We start from the raw sequence: 17,323 nt of genomic DNA, 5'->3' as shown, positions 1-17,323 counted from the left end.
TCTTTATTCTGTGTTGAATGATGCGAAGAAGGTGAAACGGAAACAGCCGCAACATTGAATTTTGGCTGCCTCTGACACATAATCGTGTCCGCAGCCACAGCCGAGAGGAAGCAGGAACACTGGCGTCAGACCCCAGTGGCAAGCCCTCATTTGTCACTCGTTCTCTGTGGCTCTAGAGGAATAAGTCAGCTGTGGATCCTCAGACCCCTCGTGTGTACAAGGGGGTCGTGAAACCCCTCTCGGAGCTGTGGCAGTTAGAGACCCCGCATGTGCACGTAGTAGGAGACAGTGCTCAGTGACAGTCTTTCCCGTTCTGTGCTGGCCATCAGGACATACACGTTAGTGGGTGTTAACACATTCTTCCCAGTTATCGTTAAGTATAATGGTTTGTTTATATTTTTGTATAGTAAAAATGATAGCTTATATTTATTAAGCTCTAAAATTTCCTCAGATTTTGTTGAATTTTAACTGGTTGAGACCAAAATATTTGCTAATCCGTATTACAGAGATTTGGTGTTGCCCTAAAATTAGTATATTTTCACATTCTTAGCAGCTTTCTTTGATGAGACTATTAATCGTGTTAAATTTACGTTAAGGATCTGGTTATCTTTATTAAAATGTTCAAAGAATTATATGGTGGTTTCCTGCCTAACGTATGTATTCATCTGGTTAACTTCTTACTGTTAAGTGATGATAATTTTGCTGGTCAAGGTCAAAATAAGTTATCACTGATGGTGATAAGATAAGATATGTTATCTTTTTTCAGAGTTCTCTGAAGTTGTACCAGGACACTCATCAGGAGTATGCTCGTGTGAAAGAAGAATGCTTGAAAACAGATGCTCAGTAAGTGTTAAGATAACTGTGGAAGTACGGTTTTCCTTTTCCAAAAGAGCTAATGGTACGATTTGTCTCTCTGTCTTTGGGTTGTTGCCTGTAACTAACCTTGTGGTTGTAAATGAGTCGGTCCTTCAGCCTTAGTCTCCACATCTGTAAAATGGAGGTCACACCTCGCGTGACGGTTATAAGAAGGACTAAGAAGCCTGGGCGCGTTGAAGAACTGCACAGAGAAAGAACTCCAGAGTTTTTATGTCTGTCTGCGCGTGCATGCACGCGTCTCCGTGTGCCTTCAGACACGACCGTCAGCTCCTTGCCCTGTGCCCTGTGCGGTGGGGTCTTTGTTACCATTAATAAAAAGAGCTGTCTGAAGGCACCCAGTTGGTCACTTCCCCGCTCCTCACAAAGCTTGGGAGCCACACACACAGTGCGGTGACGTCGACCTGACGCGGTGGTTACTCAGAGACGGTTTCTCGGAGTTTCCCACTCGCTCTGACTCCAAAGTCTGTCTGAAAACCGGTGCAGCTCGGCAGCCCCTGCCTCCTGGGACGTGGGACCGTGAGCACTGCCGGCACGTGCGCCCCAGAAGTCCCCCTGCCCGCACCCGTGCCGCACCGCTTGCGGGAGCCCGTCTGCACGCCTCGGCTCTGCCTGGCGGCGAGGCCGCAGCAGTTCCGGGAAACCCCAGACTTGGCGGAAAGACAGTTTTTTTAGAACCAGTGCATGCTAAGCCGCGTAGCGCTCTCTCTTGGGTTTCCTCTGCCTTCAGAACAGTTGCTGGTGATTTCAGTGGTCGAGGTGCGAGGCTCGTCATGACTGATCATGACCGACGTGCCTTTGTTGTGTAAATTGTAGCGATTTAAGAAAATCTATGTACCGTGAATTGTCACGTACATGTTTCTGGTTTGAAAGCTGACTGTTTTTACCTTTTTAACTTATAAAATTGTCTCAATAGGAAGAAGAAGCTAGAAGCCAAGGTGAAGAAGCTGGAAGGTAATGGGCACTGTTGTCACCTCGCTGGTGGGGTCACTGCTCTTCTCACCAGTCCCACCGGTGACTTCACAGAGTTGTAGTGCTTGGCCGGGTGGCTGCGTGGTTCTCGAGGGCGGGCCCTGAGTGGCCGCGCCGAGGGCACAATTAGCCGGAGGGTCGACGGCAGCGCTCCCTTCCGGGGGAAGAATAGGAATATGAGCATACTGTGTGGCAAATCTCTGAAACGTGGCCCAAACTAGGAGCGGCCCGTGTTTTTACCTTCAAAAGCAGCAGTCAGGAAAAGGATTTAATTCGGGAAGTTGAGTTTTAGGAGGCTTTCTCATTGTTCCCTGAAATAAGAGGTTAGTAGAAAGAAAATACTACTTCTGGTGCCAGGAAACTTGATGTCTTTAGATAGTTATGACACATCTGTGGGAAGGTTCTGAGAAATTGCCTGCCCTGGGTATCATCCCTTTGTCTCTGACCCCCTCCCCGCCCCAGCGTTTGGATTCGGGCTAATTCTACGCTGAGTAGGAAGAACACAGAGGGACCGCGAGAGGGTCAGCTGAGTCCTCACGGGACAGCTAATAGCCCTTTCAGGAACTGATCTCAAGATCTTTCCTTTGGGTTCTTTCCCCTTTCGTTATGTGGTTGGGACACGGAAATACATCAGGGAGAGACCAGTGGGGCTTTGCGGGTCTCCGTGTCCCCCTTTCATTCCTGCGTGGGCTGTTTCATCAAGCTGATCCCACCTTCCTTCAGAGCGTCGTTCATTTTTCGTGTAGTGGAGGAGTAAGAATGTCAACGTAGTTGGATCGGGCACAGAGAAGAGACTTAGCTGAAAATATTTCTCATCAGTAATTTACCTAGACCGAGCCTACATTTTTAGATTTAAACTCTATAAATATTGTAACAAGTTTTCCTCTGATTGGGTTTTTGCACAAACACTGACAACACGGTAGTAAATGTGAAATGACTGTGTTTGTTAAGTATTGCTTTCTCTTGCTAGTGTGTGGAGAGAAGTGTCTATTTTAGGGAATGTTTCAAAGACATCTGAAATGCCTGGGAGACTGTGTATAGCTCTTAGAACAGATTTCCTTTGAAGCGAAAGTGTAACCTTTATTTCCCGTGTGACAAAAATATTTTTTCCTCGTAAGTGATATGGCATAATAATCAGGTAAGGAAATGCTCAGGCTTGTCGGAGCAGTCAGGGATGGATCGTTACTGCAGTGGTTTATGGGAGTTTAGTTTTCGTGGCAGTTGTGTCTGAACATATTCAGATGAAGTCAATGCTGGTTAGATTCTTTTTTTTTTTTAAATTTTTTTTTTTAATGTTTATTTTTGAGAGACAGAGAGAGAGAGACAGAGCATGAGCAGGGGAGGGCCAGGGAGAGAGGGAGACACAGAATCCGAAGCAGGCTCCAGGCTCCCAGCTGTCAGCACAGAGCCCAATGTGGGGCTTGAACACATGAACCACGAGATCATGACCTGAGCTGAAGTCGGATGCTCAACCGACTGAGCCACTCAGGCTCCCCTAAATTCTTGATTAATGTATTTGGAGCGTGTGCTTCAGAACCAGAAGCCAGATTGAAGAATTTGCTGAAGATCCAGGGAAGAACTATAACAATTCCTTAAAAGTAGGTCTAGAGCAAAGGCACTCGCTAGAAGTATGTACTTGAAGGGAACTCCAGGAAGGCATAACATAGAAGAAGCATGGCAAAGATTGCCCCCCTCCCCAATAACAGAGAACGGTAGGAACTATTCCGAGATGAAGCCACGCTTCTGACACGTCTGAAGCGTGAACGTTGCTTCTTGCTGAAGAGCACGGGGGAGCAGTGCCCCTCCTTCTGGAAAGTTCATGTGTATCGGGTTCTTGCCTGACCAGAGGGCACGGGCTGGCTTGTGCTGGGATCGGAAAGGAGTCTTAGGGTCTGAGCCAAGTCTGTGGTTTCACAGACAACAGGGTAAATGCGAAGTGTTCCTACATTTATCCCTGACCGATAACACACTGAAGGAGCAGCGACTTACAAAATTTGTGTTAAAGTTCTGTGAAGTAAGGAAAACTCAGATTATATTTTGAGTATTATGCGAACGGTAGTTGTAAAGTTGGTAAATTATCGTTCTCTCTCTCCGTTGCACTCTTGAAAGAGGCTGCTGTTAAGCAAACTCAGGACTTCAAGCAACTGAGGACTGAGAAGAAGATACTCGAGAAGGAATTTAGGAAGACACAGGTAACAGATAATAGCACACACACATGGGAACTGCCAGCCTCGGGGCTTCGTACTGTCCACCAGCCCAGCGGGTCCTGGTCCCACGGGAGTCAAGAGCGGGGCCACCCCACAAGAGTCCGCAGGACCCGCTCAGCTCCCTGTCTCACATTGGGTGTGGGGCGCCTGCGCTCTGTGTCCCCCTCTGTCCCCTACAGACACTGGCAGCCTTTTGTTTTCACAGGAACGGCTGGATGAATTCTCTAAACAGAAAACTGCAAAGGGTGAGTATTCACTTCATGCCTACTTAAAAATCCTGGCTCGACATGCAGTGTTTTTTTTTTTTTTTTATTTTTTTTCAACGTTTATGGGACAGAGAGAGACAGAACATGAACGGGGGAAGGGCAGAGAGAGGGAGACACAGAATCGGAAACAGGCTCCAGGCTCTGAGCCATCAGCCCAGAGCCCGACGCGGGGCTCGAACTCACGGACCGCGAGATCGTGACCTGGCTGAAGTCGGACGCTTAACCGACTGCGCCACCCAGGCGCCCCGCAGTGTTCTTTATTAACAGTTTTCTCCTCCATGATTTTAGAGTTGAGACATATTGGAACACAAATTTCAAGCGATTCTTACGGAAGCATAGATAAAAGTGAGTATATTACAGATTTCTTTTTACTTGCATGTGATTTCGGTGGTTTGAGAGGTGGCTCGCTGCTCTCACCTGTAATTAGGAAGATTCTGAGGTTTAGCGGGTATTCATGTGCGAGGCGTCCTGTCCTGTTTTACGTCTCCCCCAGGTCTGCACGTGTTAGCACCTTGCTGTCTGATCAAATAAAATAGCGAATGAAAGACTCAGAAAGCAATATTGTTTGGAAAAGGAAACTGTCAGAGATATAATTTCCATACTTGTCAATAAATAAGTATAGTTTTCTTACGAAGTTTCTTAAGTTAATTTATAAACTTTCTTAGGTGCCAGATGTATAATGATTATTAAAGTCAGGCAGGAAAACTGGAGTCAAAACCCTCTGCTGTATTTTTGGAGGACAGAAGCATTTGGGGGAGGCCAGCATTTATACAGGAAAGTAAAAGGGCAGTCGTGGGGGAGCGAGGGGTTGCGTCCGTGTGCGTTTGTCGTTCGGTGTGTTATCTTGCAGGCAAGAAGGTCTAACTCTGGAAGTTGAGAAATTGGCAGTTTTTGCTTTAATCTTCCTCTTTGTTGTTTGATCTTTGGCCATTTACTTTCCTTCTTTTTTCTTCACTTTTATTTTTCTTGAGAGAGAAAGTGAGAGTCAGGAGGGGCAGAGAGAGAGGGAGAGAGAATCCCAAGCAGGCTCTGCACCGTCAGCGCAGAGCCCGACGCGGGGCTCAAACCCACGAGCTGTGAGATCATGACCTGAGCTGAAGTCGGAAGCTCAACCGACTGAGCCACCCAGGCGCCCTTGTTTTTCACTTTTAAAACCTAGATTGTGAATTTCTGCTCTGCCTGTCTCACACTTTCTCGGGAAGGGATGGATTGAAAATGGTAAATAAGTAACTAATGGTATTTTCATTCACCAGCGTGTTATTTCTCATCCAAACGGAAATTACTGAAACCACTCGTGTTGTTCTGGGCGTGTAGATAGTGTCTCTTCAGAAGTCTCCTTTACCTTGTCTCTGCTTCCTTTTTTTTTTCTTTTAATTCCGAGCATAGGACCAGCTTTTCCTGGGCTTGAGGCTTTAATAGTCGACGCCTTGCAGTTGCCTGGACCCCGGTTGGCCGTTCACTGCTCTCGCTACGTTCCATGTGCTCTGACCCTGCTCTTCGTGCCCTTACATGCGGGAAGCCAGGCTTCGGGCAGACGTGCTGCCCAGGGAAGCAGCAGGCACGCTGGGCTGGCCTCTCGCAGCCACCTGCCGGCTGCCGGTGTCCCCGTCTTCTCTTCTGCGCTGACGGGTGATTGAGGATCTGATGTGCTCAGGCCTCGCCGTCTCAAACCGAACCCTCCCACCCCACCCCCTTGGCTGCTCTCTAGCCCCGCGTTCTGTTTTCTTTGGTCTTTTGCCTCCCCTCACCGTGACGCTGAGCATATTGTCTGCTGTACGTTTTACTTCTTCTAAGTAAGTGAAGTCTTTGGGCATCTGTGAATTATTTCACTGAGGACCTTGGTGGATTTAATTCCCAAGTAACACTTTTTCTCTTAATACACTCTTTTGGCCCTTCACACTTGTTTGAATTACACGCGTATCCGCTTATATGTGGGTATTCTTTTTTCCTGTAACTACAGTACAGCACTGTGAGTGTTTCTTCTGAGTTTTTAACAACGTTTTCTTTCTTCTAGCCTACTTTAGTGTAAGACTACAGCATATAACGTGTATAACATAAAATATGTGTTATTGCCTGTTATGTTATCAGGAAGGTTTCAGGTTAATAGTGGGCTATTAGTAGTTAGGTTTTAGGGGAGTCACAGTTACATGTGCATTTTCAACTGCCGGGGCTTGGTGCCCCTGACCCCCATGTGATTCAAGGGCCATCTATACTTATGAAAGAATTCATAAGTTGGAGTATTGGGTTGACTTCATTTTTAAAAAGTCTGCCTGAATGCCACATTTCCCTTTTATTCCTTCTAAGTTCCATTAAAAATGGCAGGGAAAAAAAAATAACACAGAACTCTCCTTTAGAGTTAAAAAGTGTATGCAGTGGAGGAAGGTGTAAAGCAGGTGGCTTCAGTTGGTGATGAAACCCAAAACGACAGAGAAAATAGCAGCCCTCAAAAAGCAAGTTTTATCGCAGAAGCCCTATGTTGCTTCCACTCAGGGGCACGGGGAGTGGGAGAAAGAGCAGGACAGGACAGGTTTGCCAGGTGATTGATTCAAGGGTGAACATGTTGTAGCCTTTCCACGTCACAAGCCGTTTCTGGAACTTGTCCACACGCTGTGGCCCAGAGTTCGGGTCTGTGAAGTGTCACTTGTGGCACAGGAGGCACTCGGAGTGGGTGTGGATGTGAGGAAATCAGGAAATTGAGGAATGATGGCTGCTTTGAAGGGTAGCCACTCAGGTTCCCAGAAAATGGGCTACTTACGTTCTCCGGGTAAATCCTTGTAACTGGTTCACTCTGCATCCCTTCCGTCCGAAGGTAGAGACCTGTAGGTCCGTGAGATAAGACCCTTCGTTTGTCGCCAGGGAAACGGACGCTGAAGAAGTAGACACTGGCTCTCAAAGATGTCCTGCCTTGACTTTCGTTTAAAACCGAGAGGCAGCAGGCATGTGAAAGGAAGCCACCACACTCAAGGAGAAGAACCCTGAAGAAGCAGGATTAAATCACGAACGAGGAGAAAATGTTAAAAATAGAGGTGATGTCGTTAGAGAAAGTCTAAGAGCATAGCCATCGGCCGCTGCTGCGAAATGGAGCCAGCGGGGCTCTCGACTGTGGAAAGCCAGATCGCCGATGTCCCCATGGTCCTCCAGCAGGACCTCTCGGAGGGGAGGACAGAGCCCTCGGGACAGAAGGTCGGCAAGAAGTAGTTGAAGGAAACTCAGGAGCAGGACACACACGTGATATTTGTGTTAGAAAGGCCTTCCAGGTGTTGGGTGTGACTTCTTGTGCATGACCTTTGTTTTTGGCATGTCGTAGGAAGTATTTCTAAAATCAAATGGAGTTGAATGAGTTTGCATGAATTAAAAGGGAATATCCAGGTTGATTAAGTTGATTGATCAGTTGGTGATTGATCCGTTCGCCAAGCAAATGCTACGGTCACAGACCTAAAATCATGAAACTGCATCGAGTAAAAATGCCTGGAAATTCTAGAGGGAATAGTCACATTGTTTCCATAAGAGGCCTTAGTATTCTTCGCAGAAACAGTTGATTTTGTAAAAGCAGACAAAGTAGGAGGTAGAGTTGATTTCATAATTGCAGATTGGTGATTTCCATCTAGTCCTTTTAAAGCACAAACATAGAATTCTTTAAAATACTTTTCAAACATATATGAAGGTTGACTACTAGACAACAGGAACCATAGCCTAATATATTATTAAGATACCGATATTTAATAAGATGTTAACAAAAATCCTGCCCTCGCCCAAAGGGGGGAAAATTACTTACCAAACCTATCTGGTAACTAAATGTGCATAGACACAAACCACCTCTTGGATAACAGAAAATAACTGAAATACTAAGCCCTTTTGGAAGTAAACAGTAGGGCAGTATTGAAGTCTCTGCGATCCTGCCAGTATGGCATTCACAGGAACGAGTGGGCCTATGTGATTATTCTAGAAAGCAAGACCTACAGAAGATGAATAGCAAAGTAAGAAAATGCGACGGAAAACAGAAACTAAGGAAAATGGAAGGAAGGACCTAAGTTAATGAAATAGGAAACAAAGCAATTGATTTGGGGCCATTAAATGGAACAGCTGGATCTTTGCAAGGCCGGCGGAGCCCACAGCTCCTTTTGGCAGGTGTGACCGAGACAGGAAGGGACAAAAGCCCGAGGACCGGGAAAACTGGAACAGAACTGCAGTTAGAGAATTACTTAGTTCACAGATTTATATTCAGATTTGATCGTGTTTGTGAAATGGGCCATTTTCAAGGAAAGCATGCTCAGATTGAGTCGGGATAGTTGTAAACCTGAACGGGAAAAATAACCCAGAAGAAATTAAAATAAAATAAAGATCTAACACCGTCGAAGATCCAGATGACTTACAAGGGAGCTCTGTAAAGGCACCGGTGGATGAGACGAATGTCTTTATTGTTATGTATTCATTTCGGAACTTAGAAAAACACGGACCGCTTTCCATGTCATTCTCTCAAACTCAAATAGGCCAGTACCAAAGGCGGCTGAGAATCCCGTGCTCACGTCCTCAAGACTCCAAGCGCGGGCACTCAGGAACGTGGCTGCAAGGCACTAGATGAAGTTTTGGGGACTCAAGTTTAGTAGTGGTAGAGAACACACACAAGTTACGACTCACAGATTTGTCTCAGGAATACCACAACGGCTGCCGAAGACAAAAAGTACCCGTTCCTCAGGGAAAAATATTTGGTGAGGTAGTAATAGAACAACACATTTTGTTTTGTTTAATTTTTTTTTTAACATTTATTTATTTTTGAGACAGAGAGAGAGCATGAACAGGGGAGGGGCAGAGAGAGAGGGAGACACAGAATCTGAAACAGGCTCCAGGCTCTGAGCCATCAGCCCAGAGCCCGAGGCGGGGCTCGAACTCACGGACCGCAAGATCGTGACCTGAGTTGAAGTCGGACGCTTAACCGACTGAGCCACCCAGGCACCCCCTAAATGTTTATTTATTATTGAGAGAGAGACAGGGTGCACAAGTGGGGTGGGGCAGAGAAAGAGGGAGACACAGAATGGGAAGCCTGCTCCAGCCTCTAAGATGTCAGCACAGAGCCCGATGTGGGGCTTGAATTCATGAAATGCAAGATCATGACCTGAGCTGAAGTCGGACGCTTAACCGACTGAGCCACCCAGGCGCCCCGAGAACAACACATTTTGAAATCGAGAAAGGTGAAATGGAGGAGCCTTGTCACTACCGTGAGAAGCGGACGCGCGTGCTTTCTGTGCCATCTACTCTGTGTGGGCTGGAAGCCATCAGCAGTGGAGCAGGGCCAGCACAGACGAGGGCGAGCTGTAGATCCGATAAGGAAGGCTCAGAGTTGTCATCGTTGCAGATGGTAAGACTGTCTTGTGGACTCTGCTGGCAGAGTGTGATGTGCGGTGCCCGATGGTGACCTGTCAGAATAGGGACGGGACAGGAACAGCCCATCCTCCAAAGGCGGCGGGACCGTCAGCCCTCTAGGAAGAGAAAACCTATGAACCGTGTGCGCCCGGCCTCAGCGGGAAAAGCCATAAACCCCGTGGAGAGCGTTAAAGACCAGAACGTGTAAGGGAACGTTACGTTCCTGGATCAGAGACTCGCTGTGTAAAGATGTGAGTTTTCCCATCTTACGCAGACCCCGCTGCGGTTTCATATGGGGAAGGACAAGCAGGCGGTCAAGGCTTATCAGGAAGAATAGGTATTCAGAATAATCGAGTGTTTGGGAAGGAAGAACCTGAGCAAAGCCCACGCCCACCCAGACATCAAAACGTAACTGCGAGCTCATCATGTTGAAGGAAGCGTGGTGTTCATGTGGTGTAACTGACAAATCCGTGGAGCAGACAGGCTCAGAGATGCTCGTCGACGCCTTAGATTCTGATTCAGGGAGGACTTTACAGGCGCGGGGGAAGGTGTGCAGTTGGACCCAATGAGGTTTCCACTTCACAGCTGAGTAAGGAAAGCACAGGGTGGATTTTTTCCTGCTCTACTGGGAAGGGCTACTTCTGTTTTGTGTTTGTCCGATGAGAAGTAATGAATGCTCAGTTAGAACAGGCGTAGTTGTGGGCAGTAGCCTCCGTAAGGATAGAAAAGTAACTCTGTTTCTTTTTTTTTTTAAGGTTCCTTGTTTGCTGCTTTGGGTATACGTAATAAGCAGGGATCCCGGTCAGGTCATTTAAGCAAAGGGCATTACAGTGTTTGGAAGGAGGCTTTGGGGTAGGTTAAATCGCCACGTAGATAAGTTGCTTGTTGAAGAATTTTGGAACTCAAGAATGGATGTGGCTCACACACAGTGCAAGTCGGAAGCTGACCTGGCTCAGGAGAGGTTGGAAACGTCAGACTTTTAAACTTGCCTGTTACCGTGTTCTCACCACTTATCCTGGTCCCCTTTCTGGGGCCGTGCAGTCCACCAGCTTCCGTAGAGCCGACCTATTTCAAAGTATGAATTCTTGGCAGATATTTTGGCTTAAAAGGTTGGTCTTTTATCCTCTCTAGAACCGGATTAAAGATTTCAGTATTTTCAATAAGTGCTTCCGGCTAATTTAAGAGCTTCAGGGAAACTATAATAGAGCTTGAGATGGCCTGAAATTACCTAACACTTAAAGGGCATTTTTAATTGAACTTTCCTTAGCGTGGTTGGTCTTTTGATGCAGATTTGACCACAGGCTCTTCGTTCATACTTAAGTTTTTAAGAATATTTTTTGTTCTGGGAGTTTTTTGGAATGTATGTACACATTAATGCTAAACTCACTTAAAAACCATAGTGTCATATTCTTTTTTTTTTTTTTTTTAAAGAACTTTTTTAAATTTAACATTTATTTATTTTTGAGACAGAGAGAGACAGGGCATGAATGGGGGAGGGGCAGAGAGAGAGGGAGACACAGAATCGGAAGCAGGCTCCAGGCTCTGAGCCATCAGCCCAGAGCCTGATGCGGGGCTTGAACTCATGGACCGCGAGATCATGACCTGAGCTGAATTCAGTCAGACGCTCAACTGACTGAGCCACCCAGGCGCCCCCATAGTGTCATATTCTTAATGTTACATTAAGAATTTCGTTAGGCCTGTCTTAGTTACAAAAATCTGAATTCACAGATCATCAAGGATCTAAATCTATAGAAATACTTACCTTTCAACCTGAACCGACGGTTCTCAGCTATTTTAGGAATTCAGACCCTTTTGAAAATTCATACAAATTCAGAAACTTTCACTTTTCCTTATAAAAGCGTACGCTTCTCTGTGTGTCTGTGTGTGTGATGATCCCTTCCTTTCCAAGTGTTTATACACACGTATTTTTGTCTCCCATCCTGTCACCCCTGAAAACCATTAATGGATTTTTCCATTATCCGCGAAGCCCCCGGGTCAGTTACAGCGTGGTCAGTTCTCACGGGTTCTCTGACACCCTGTTGTGACCGAGGGTGCCTCTCTGCCATTGTCTGTCGTATACGGGGAGCCGGCGTCTCCGACGTCGGTCATTCTGGCCGTGCTTCCGTCCCTCATCTCTCACCGCCTTCTGTGACAAGGCCAGAGATGTATTGGGCCCACGCATATACAAAGACGATAGAGGCCTTCGACAGCAAGTAGATTTGGTCCTTCGAATCCCGTGCCCTCTCATTCCCCCACCCCTCGAACAAAACCAAGCGTGCATTCAGCCTTCAGTGTTGAGCTGAAGCGTCGCAGGCCTTCCCGTCTGCAGCTGAGCGTGTCACGCGCGGTGGTGGCGCTCGGGGGGCGGTGTTGCGGGAACCTAGTCTGGGAACTCCCGATTTCCTACGAGTGTGTTTGGCCTTGGGTGGACTGGGCCAAGTGACCTGTCTTTAATACTGTGCTCTTTTTCACAGGGAAAGTAAAGCTGCTTCTGAAGGAACTCTGGCTCTGTATAAACACAACACACAGACTACCTGGTGAAGGCAGCAGGTGTGTCCCAGGTGAGAGCGCAGCTTCCGCAGGCGCTTCCCACACGTGACCGTAGAAGCGTCTGCCCGGGGCATCGTATGCCTTCGGTCTGTGACGTCTCCCGCTACCAGCGTGAGATGGGCTGGCGTGGGTGCTTCTCGTTATGCGCAGCTCCTTTCCCTTCAGCGGGGCCTGAAATTCAAACCAAAAGAAAATTAAAAGCGCCTTCGGCTTTCGCCGCTTAAGTGGCGGCTTCCAGCAGAGAACGCGCAGAGAAAGTGGACGGACACACGACGGAGCGCGTGTGGCGGGAGCCGGCAGGACGCCGGGGGGCACGGCCCTTTCTGAGCCCAGTGGCAGCCCGGCTGCGCGCAGTTTTCCTGCCACTTACCCAGTGCCTGTGGTTGACCTTGTCGCCTCCACCTGCCGTGCTCGCGTCGGCTCCTTTAGAGGACCGCCGTGGTCACCGCGCAGCGCCACCCCTGATGATCTGCGGGACACCCCGATTTGCAGGGGAAAGCTGCGGAGGCGTTCTCCCACGTGCCCACGTGCACCCGACCCAGGATTTAGGATTTGGAAATCGGGGTTGGTCGTACCAGCGGGGATGGGGAGAAGTTAGCGGTCTCGCGTTAGAGGAAAGTGTTTCTTGGCCGTTTTTCTTTCGTGTAACTAGTTTCTTGTGGTTAGCTGCTGTGAATTGCCACATCATTGAGGATCTAAATCTGTAGAAACGCGGACCTAGTGTTTACTCTCCGGCTCTGAAGGCAAAGTTCCTGCAGAAGAAGGTTGCTAGACAAGTTCCTGGTTCTCACCAGTGCTCGATTCGGAACTCGTGAGGTTTTGTGAGGCGAAGAGAGGCACGGTGATGGGGTGCTTTTAAGCAGATTGTCACATTCTGGGTAGACGCACCGCCAGCGGGCCGGTGGGGCCTGCGTCTCGTGAGTCCGTTTCTGCGGTCCCGAATCGCTCTCTTCGTGCCTTCAGGCAGAAGCAGCCTGGGACTCTTCCGCCCGCCTCAGCAGGCAGTAGCCGTGTTTCATTATGAGCACGCGACTCCTTGTCGTTAAAGGTGTTATTAAAAGGGCTTTCCGTTTAATAATCCGATGTCTTTATTTAAAAGCAAACTATTTTGAGGGGTAGGTCTATGGCTTAATGGTAACTTTTTCAAGTAAAACGGAAAACATGGCATCTTTGGAACGTTAAATCCTAAAACATCTTCTTTTTCTTCCAAATTTTTGTTTTTCTCTGAGAAAATTCATAAAAATAAGGCAAGAATCCCCTCAGGCTCCTCATCCAGATTCCGCTGAATGTCCCCCTCAGCGCGGGTCTCTGGGCCGAGCTGGGCCTCACACGGACGCCTCCAGTTCCGCTCCAGTTGTTTCCATCCCCGAGCCCTCGTGGCCCCTCGCGGCGCCCCCAGCCCGCATCTCGGCCCCCGGTCCGCGGTCCGCCCATCTCGCTTTGTCTCTTGTCTTTGACGCCTTCAGGGAGGGAGGAAACCCATCAGTTTCGTCTGCGTACCGTCGTGTCGTGCTGGGTGAAGACTGTGTTTATGGCAAGAGGTCCCCAGTAGCGCCCGGCGCTGTGCTCGGGCCGTTGCAGGGGAGGGGGCGCGTACGGGGTGGGGGGGGCAGGGCTGCTGCTTTACAAAGGTGGCGTCCACCAGGGTTCTCCACCGCAAGTCGCCGTAAATCGCCTGGAGGGGGACACTGGGATGCTGTGCAGACAGTCTGTTTCTCTCCCAGTCGAGCCCACTGGCAAAGCCCCTGTGCTGCTACAACTACTACTTAGTTTGTTAGCGATCTTGCATTTCTCTCATCCTTTCTACACACATTAATCGGAATTCTGTATTTGCATCATAACTCGTCATATCATTTCATTGTTCAGATTTTTCCCACTTGGTGATTGGGTCCATCTTCAGGTCGGCTCCGGGGCCCTTGAGGCACCCCCAGCCTGTTTGGAGAATTTCTTTCTGGCTCTGTGAGATGTTCAGGTCCCCCCCCCCAGCCCTCCAGTCAGTCAGTCACTTCTCCAGGCAGCCTTGAGTCCTTGTGTAAAACATATGTTTACAACTTTCATAGATGACAGATGGTTGTTTCCAGTTACTTCCCAGGACACAGACATCTTCCTTGACAGTTCGCTACAGTTCACCAAAATCAAGACCCCCAAACCATTGGCTTTTTACTGTAATTTTCCCGGTGCGCTGTGATACAAAGCATTTATGTGACCTAGCCGAGTCCCTTAATTAGAGCGTTGTATAAATATGACCACTGGATAGGCTTGATGTTGGCTGATTTTTGATTGCTTTTCAGACATGAAGATCATGTTCCCTGTCAGCCTCTATGCACAGAGCCGTTCCTCCCCAGTACTACTCACTGTGTGGAAGATTTACTGAGAGAAGGCACGTGCCGTCCAGGCCCGTTACCCGCCGTCGTGGTGCCCTTCCGCCCAGGCACCGTGCTGCTGGTGGGCGGGGGCATCCCCTCCCTCTGCCTGCCGGCCCTCTCGGCTTGCTTGTTGCTAGGGAACTGTGCTTATGGGAAATGTGCTCGGGTCTTCTAGGGTGATCTGTGGGGAGGGATTGGCAGGTTGCCTTTTAAAGGATGTTTCTGTTGATTTGAATTTACTCAATAATACAAGCATTTTGAACGGTTAGCATATTTTTTGTAAGTTTTCTTGATATTATAGATGTTTAGTATTAGCTTTTGTCTCCCACAGAAAAACCCGCCAAAGAAAACCCCCCCGCACCCAGAGACTCCCGGGACGCTGGCGCACCCCCTCCGGCAGGAGGCGGTCCCCTCAGAGCCGCAGCCGTGCAGACGTGCCTGACGGAACTGTCCATGGAGATAGAGGGCGACTTCTCTGCCTGTAAGAGTGTGGGAACAGAGGGGCCCGGTGCCGCTGCTCACCGTCCCGAACGCGTGTCTCCCGAGGGCCGGAATCCTGAGGTCTCGCTGCACAGGAGTGAGCAGGACAGCGCTGACTTCTCTGATCGTGATCGCTTTTTTGATGAAGATCTCCAGGCTGCAGTCGACTTCTTCAGACTTCCCCCTCCTCTTTTGTCTCCGGTGCCGTCCCCGCCTCTGGTGTCCTTACCACATCTGAGCACGTTACCTTCTTCGCTCGCACCTGTGAGTTTGCGCTTTGGATTTGAGTTATCCAGTGGGCACGTTGCCCATCCTGGCACTTAGCCGTGCTCGGTGGGAGGTGCTCGGTGATACTCGGGCCAGATTTTATTGGGGACGAAGTGAGAACTGCATAAGGCGTGCCCGTGTTCTTGGGACCAGCGTGGCTGCCGTGACACTGGTGGCTTGTGTCAGGGTCGTGTTCTGTTTGTCTTTATTCACAACCAAATCCTGAGTCCCTACAAACAATGTGTGTAGGCACAGAGTTGGTTTCAGAGATGGGGCATCCCTGTTTGTAGCACGCATGCCCGTTAACCCGCGTTTGCCAAATTTCCCACTTTCGCTTGATGAATTCGTCATCTTTTCGTGTGTTTGCACGATGGTTTGTTGTAATCTCTTAGGAAGCCAGTCTCGATAAAGCAGACTTGTATGCTTTTTGGCTTAAGGAGCAGATAAAAGCATTGCTCCTCTGAGTCGCTCCCTTCATTTGGGAAGCAGTGCGTGTCCGTTCTGTTCCGGAGGCCGTGCCCGGCACTGGGAACGCGAGGTGACGTGGTTACCACTCGGCGGGGTCGCGCCTGGCAGTGGGGTGGGGAAGGGCGCAGGCGATTGCGCGGCCGTGATGGACACCGTGGGGCTGGAGTGGACCCAGGCCGGAGGCTCGGCCCTCAGGGAGGCCAGGGCGGGCAGAGAAGCTCTGGGAGGACAGGAGCCCGCTGAGTGTTCAAGAGGGCAGGGTGTGTCCGGTGCCGAGCTCTTTACACACCTGTGGGACCGAAGGTGATCCCGTGCCAGAGGATGTTCACGTCGACCAGGCGTGCAAGGGCCGTCTGGGGCCTCGGGACTTCCCAGTTGATCGTGGGGGCACTGGGAAGCGGTGGATCCCGGGAGGCGGATCGGCTGGTAGGTTTTCAGTTGGAAGGTTCCACTTAGCCGCTGTGTGGCAGAGTGTAGGCGGTGGGGAGAGTCCGGAGGGAGGTGGGAGCGTGGACGGGGACGTCACTGACTGACTCAGCCGTTGCCGGCCTTCTCCACAGGTCATATCCCTGCAGCGGCACTGGGGTTCAAGGTGGGGTGGCTTGAGGAATGGTAGGAGGCGAACGAGCGGCCTCTGGCGAGGTTTTCCACGTGGTGGAAAGGGAGGCTCAGGAGTCAGCGATGCTGGGAAGGAGAGGAAGGAAGAAACCGTGCGTGGGTGGGAAGGCGCGGTGTCAGGTGCGGATAGAGGTGTGCGTGGGTTTCCAGGCGGACACACGCGTTGCGACGTTAGGCCCATGGGCGTGGGGCCCGGGAGGAGGCTGCAGCGGGCCCAGACGTCGGGGCTCCCCAGCCTCGGGGTGTCACAGAAGCCGTGGGACTGGGAGGTTGTTCGGTGTGTGTGGGTAGCAGCAGAGGCTGGGGTCCCAGGAGCGCATCCGCCTGTAGGTGACCGCATCGAAGAGGAGAGGAGGTTGAGGACCAGTGGCCGGACAGGAAGAGAACCAGATAAAAGTGCCTAAGGTTTCGGGGGAGGAAAGGATTGGCTTAGTGTGGGGCAAGCATATGTCCGTGCTGTTCTTCGCCGGTCCGTAGTCTCCCTTGTGGAATGAGGCCCCGCGGTTGAGGAGGTAGCTCTCCTGGAGGTGCTGCGTGATGGGGGCCGGTGCGCCCGGGCCGTGGGGCTGCCCAGGGGTGGTGGGGGGTTTCCGGAGTGGAGGCGGAGAGCGGGTTGTGTGGGAAGGAGCAGTGTTGTGTGTGCACCGTTGGAAGAGTGGAGCCCGTCCGCTTGTTAGTGGCACCCCGGGTGCAGCCTGGTGAGAGGGGCTGTTGGCACGAGAGGTCTACGTGGTGTCACCAGAGCGGGGGCCAGGTGCACCGCCCACACGGGTGGCGCTGGGCCGGAGCTGGGCGCCTGGGCCAGAGTGACCCGGAGGCCGGGGACTAGAGGGCAGTGCGTCCCGAGTTGGACACCGCTGTGCCGGGAAACGGAGGGGAAGAGCTGGAGAGAGGG

The 17,323-nt window shown here is 50.0% G+C and overlaps 1 protein-coding gene across 4 annotated transcripts in view; it reads left to right on the top strand.

Annotated features, from left to right (window-relative positions):
* The window catches only part of ICE1 (interactor of little elongation complex ELL subunit 1), a 57,172-nt gene that overhangs the window by 17,111 nt on the left and 22,738 nt on the right, over nucleotides 1–17,323 (top strand). For 3 of the 4 annotated variants that reach the window (XR_007151107.1, XM_047853875.1, XM_047853862.1), the window contains exons 6-12: nucleotides 767–843; nucleotides 1,790–1,827; nucleotides 3,955–4,037; nucleotides 4,258–4,297; nucleotides 4,607–4,663; nucleotides 12,154–12,240; nucleotides 14,927–15,339. Coding sequence is in view for 3 of the 4 variants with exons in the window: in XM_047853875.1 (XP_047709831.1) it covers nucleotides 767–843; nucleotides 1,790–1,827; nucleotides 3,955–4,037; nucleotides 4,258–4,297; nucleotides 4,607–4,663; nucleotides 12,154–12,240; nucleotides 14,927–15,339 (795 nt within the window). In the remaining variant the exon portion in view is untranslated. Of the gene's footprint in view, nucleotides 1–766; nucleotides 844–1,789; nucleotides 1,828–3,954; nucleotides 4,038–4,257; nucleotides 4,298–4,606; nucleotides 4,664–12,153; nucleotides 12,241–14,520; nucleotides 14,675–14,926; nucleotides 15,340–17,323 lie in introns of those variants that run through there. The other variant, XM_047853885.1, reaches the window with a different exon arrangement.

Source organism: Prionailurus viverrinus, chromosome A1, assembly GCF_022837055.1.
Source record: "Prionailurus viverrinus isolate Anna chromosome A1, UM_Priviv_1.0, whole genome shotgun sequence".
NCBI classification, from domain to species: domain Eukaryota; kingdom Metazoa; phylum Chordata; class Mammalia; order Carnivora; family Felidae; genus Prionailurus; species Prionailurus viverrinus.
Note: the sequence above shows the minus strand (reverse complement) of the source record. Positions and strands in the feature narration are given on the sequence as shown.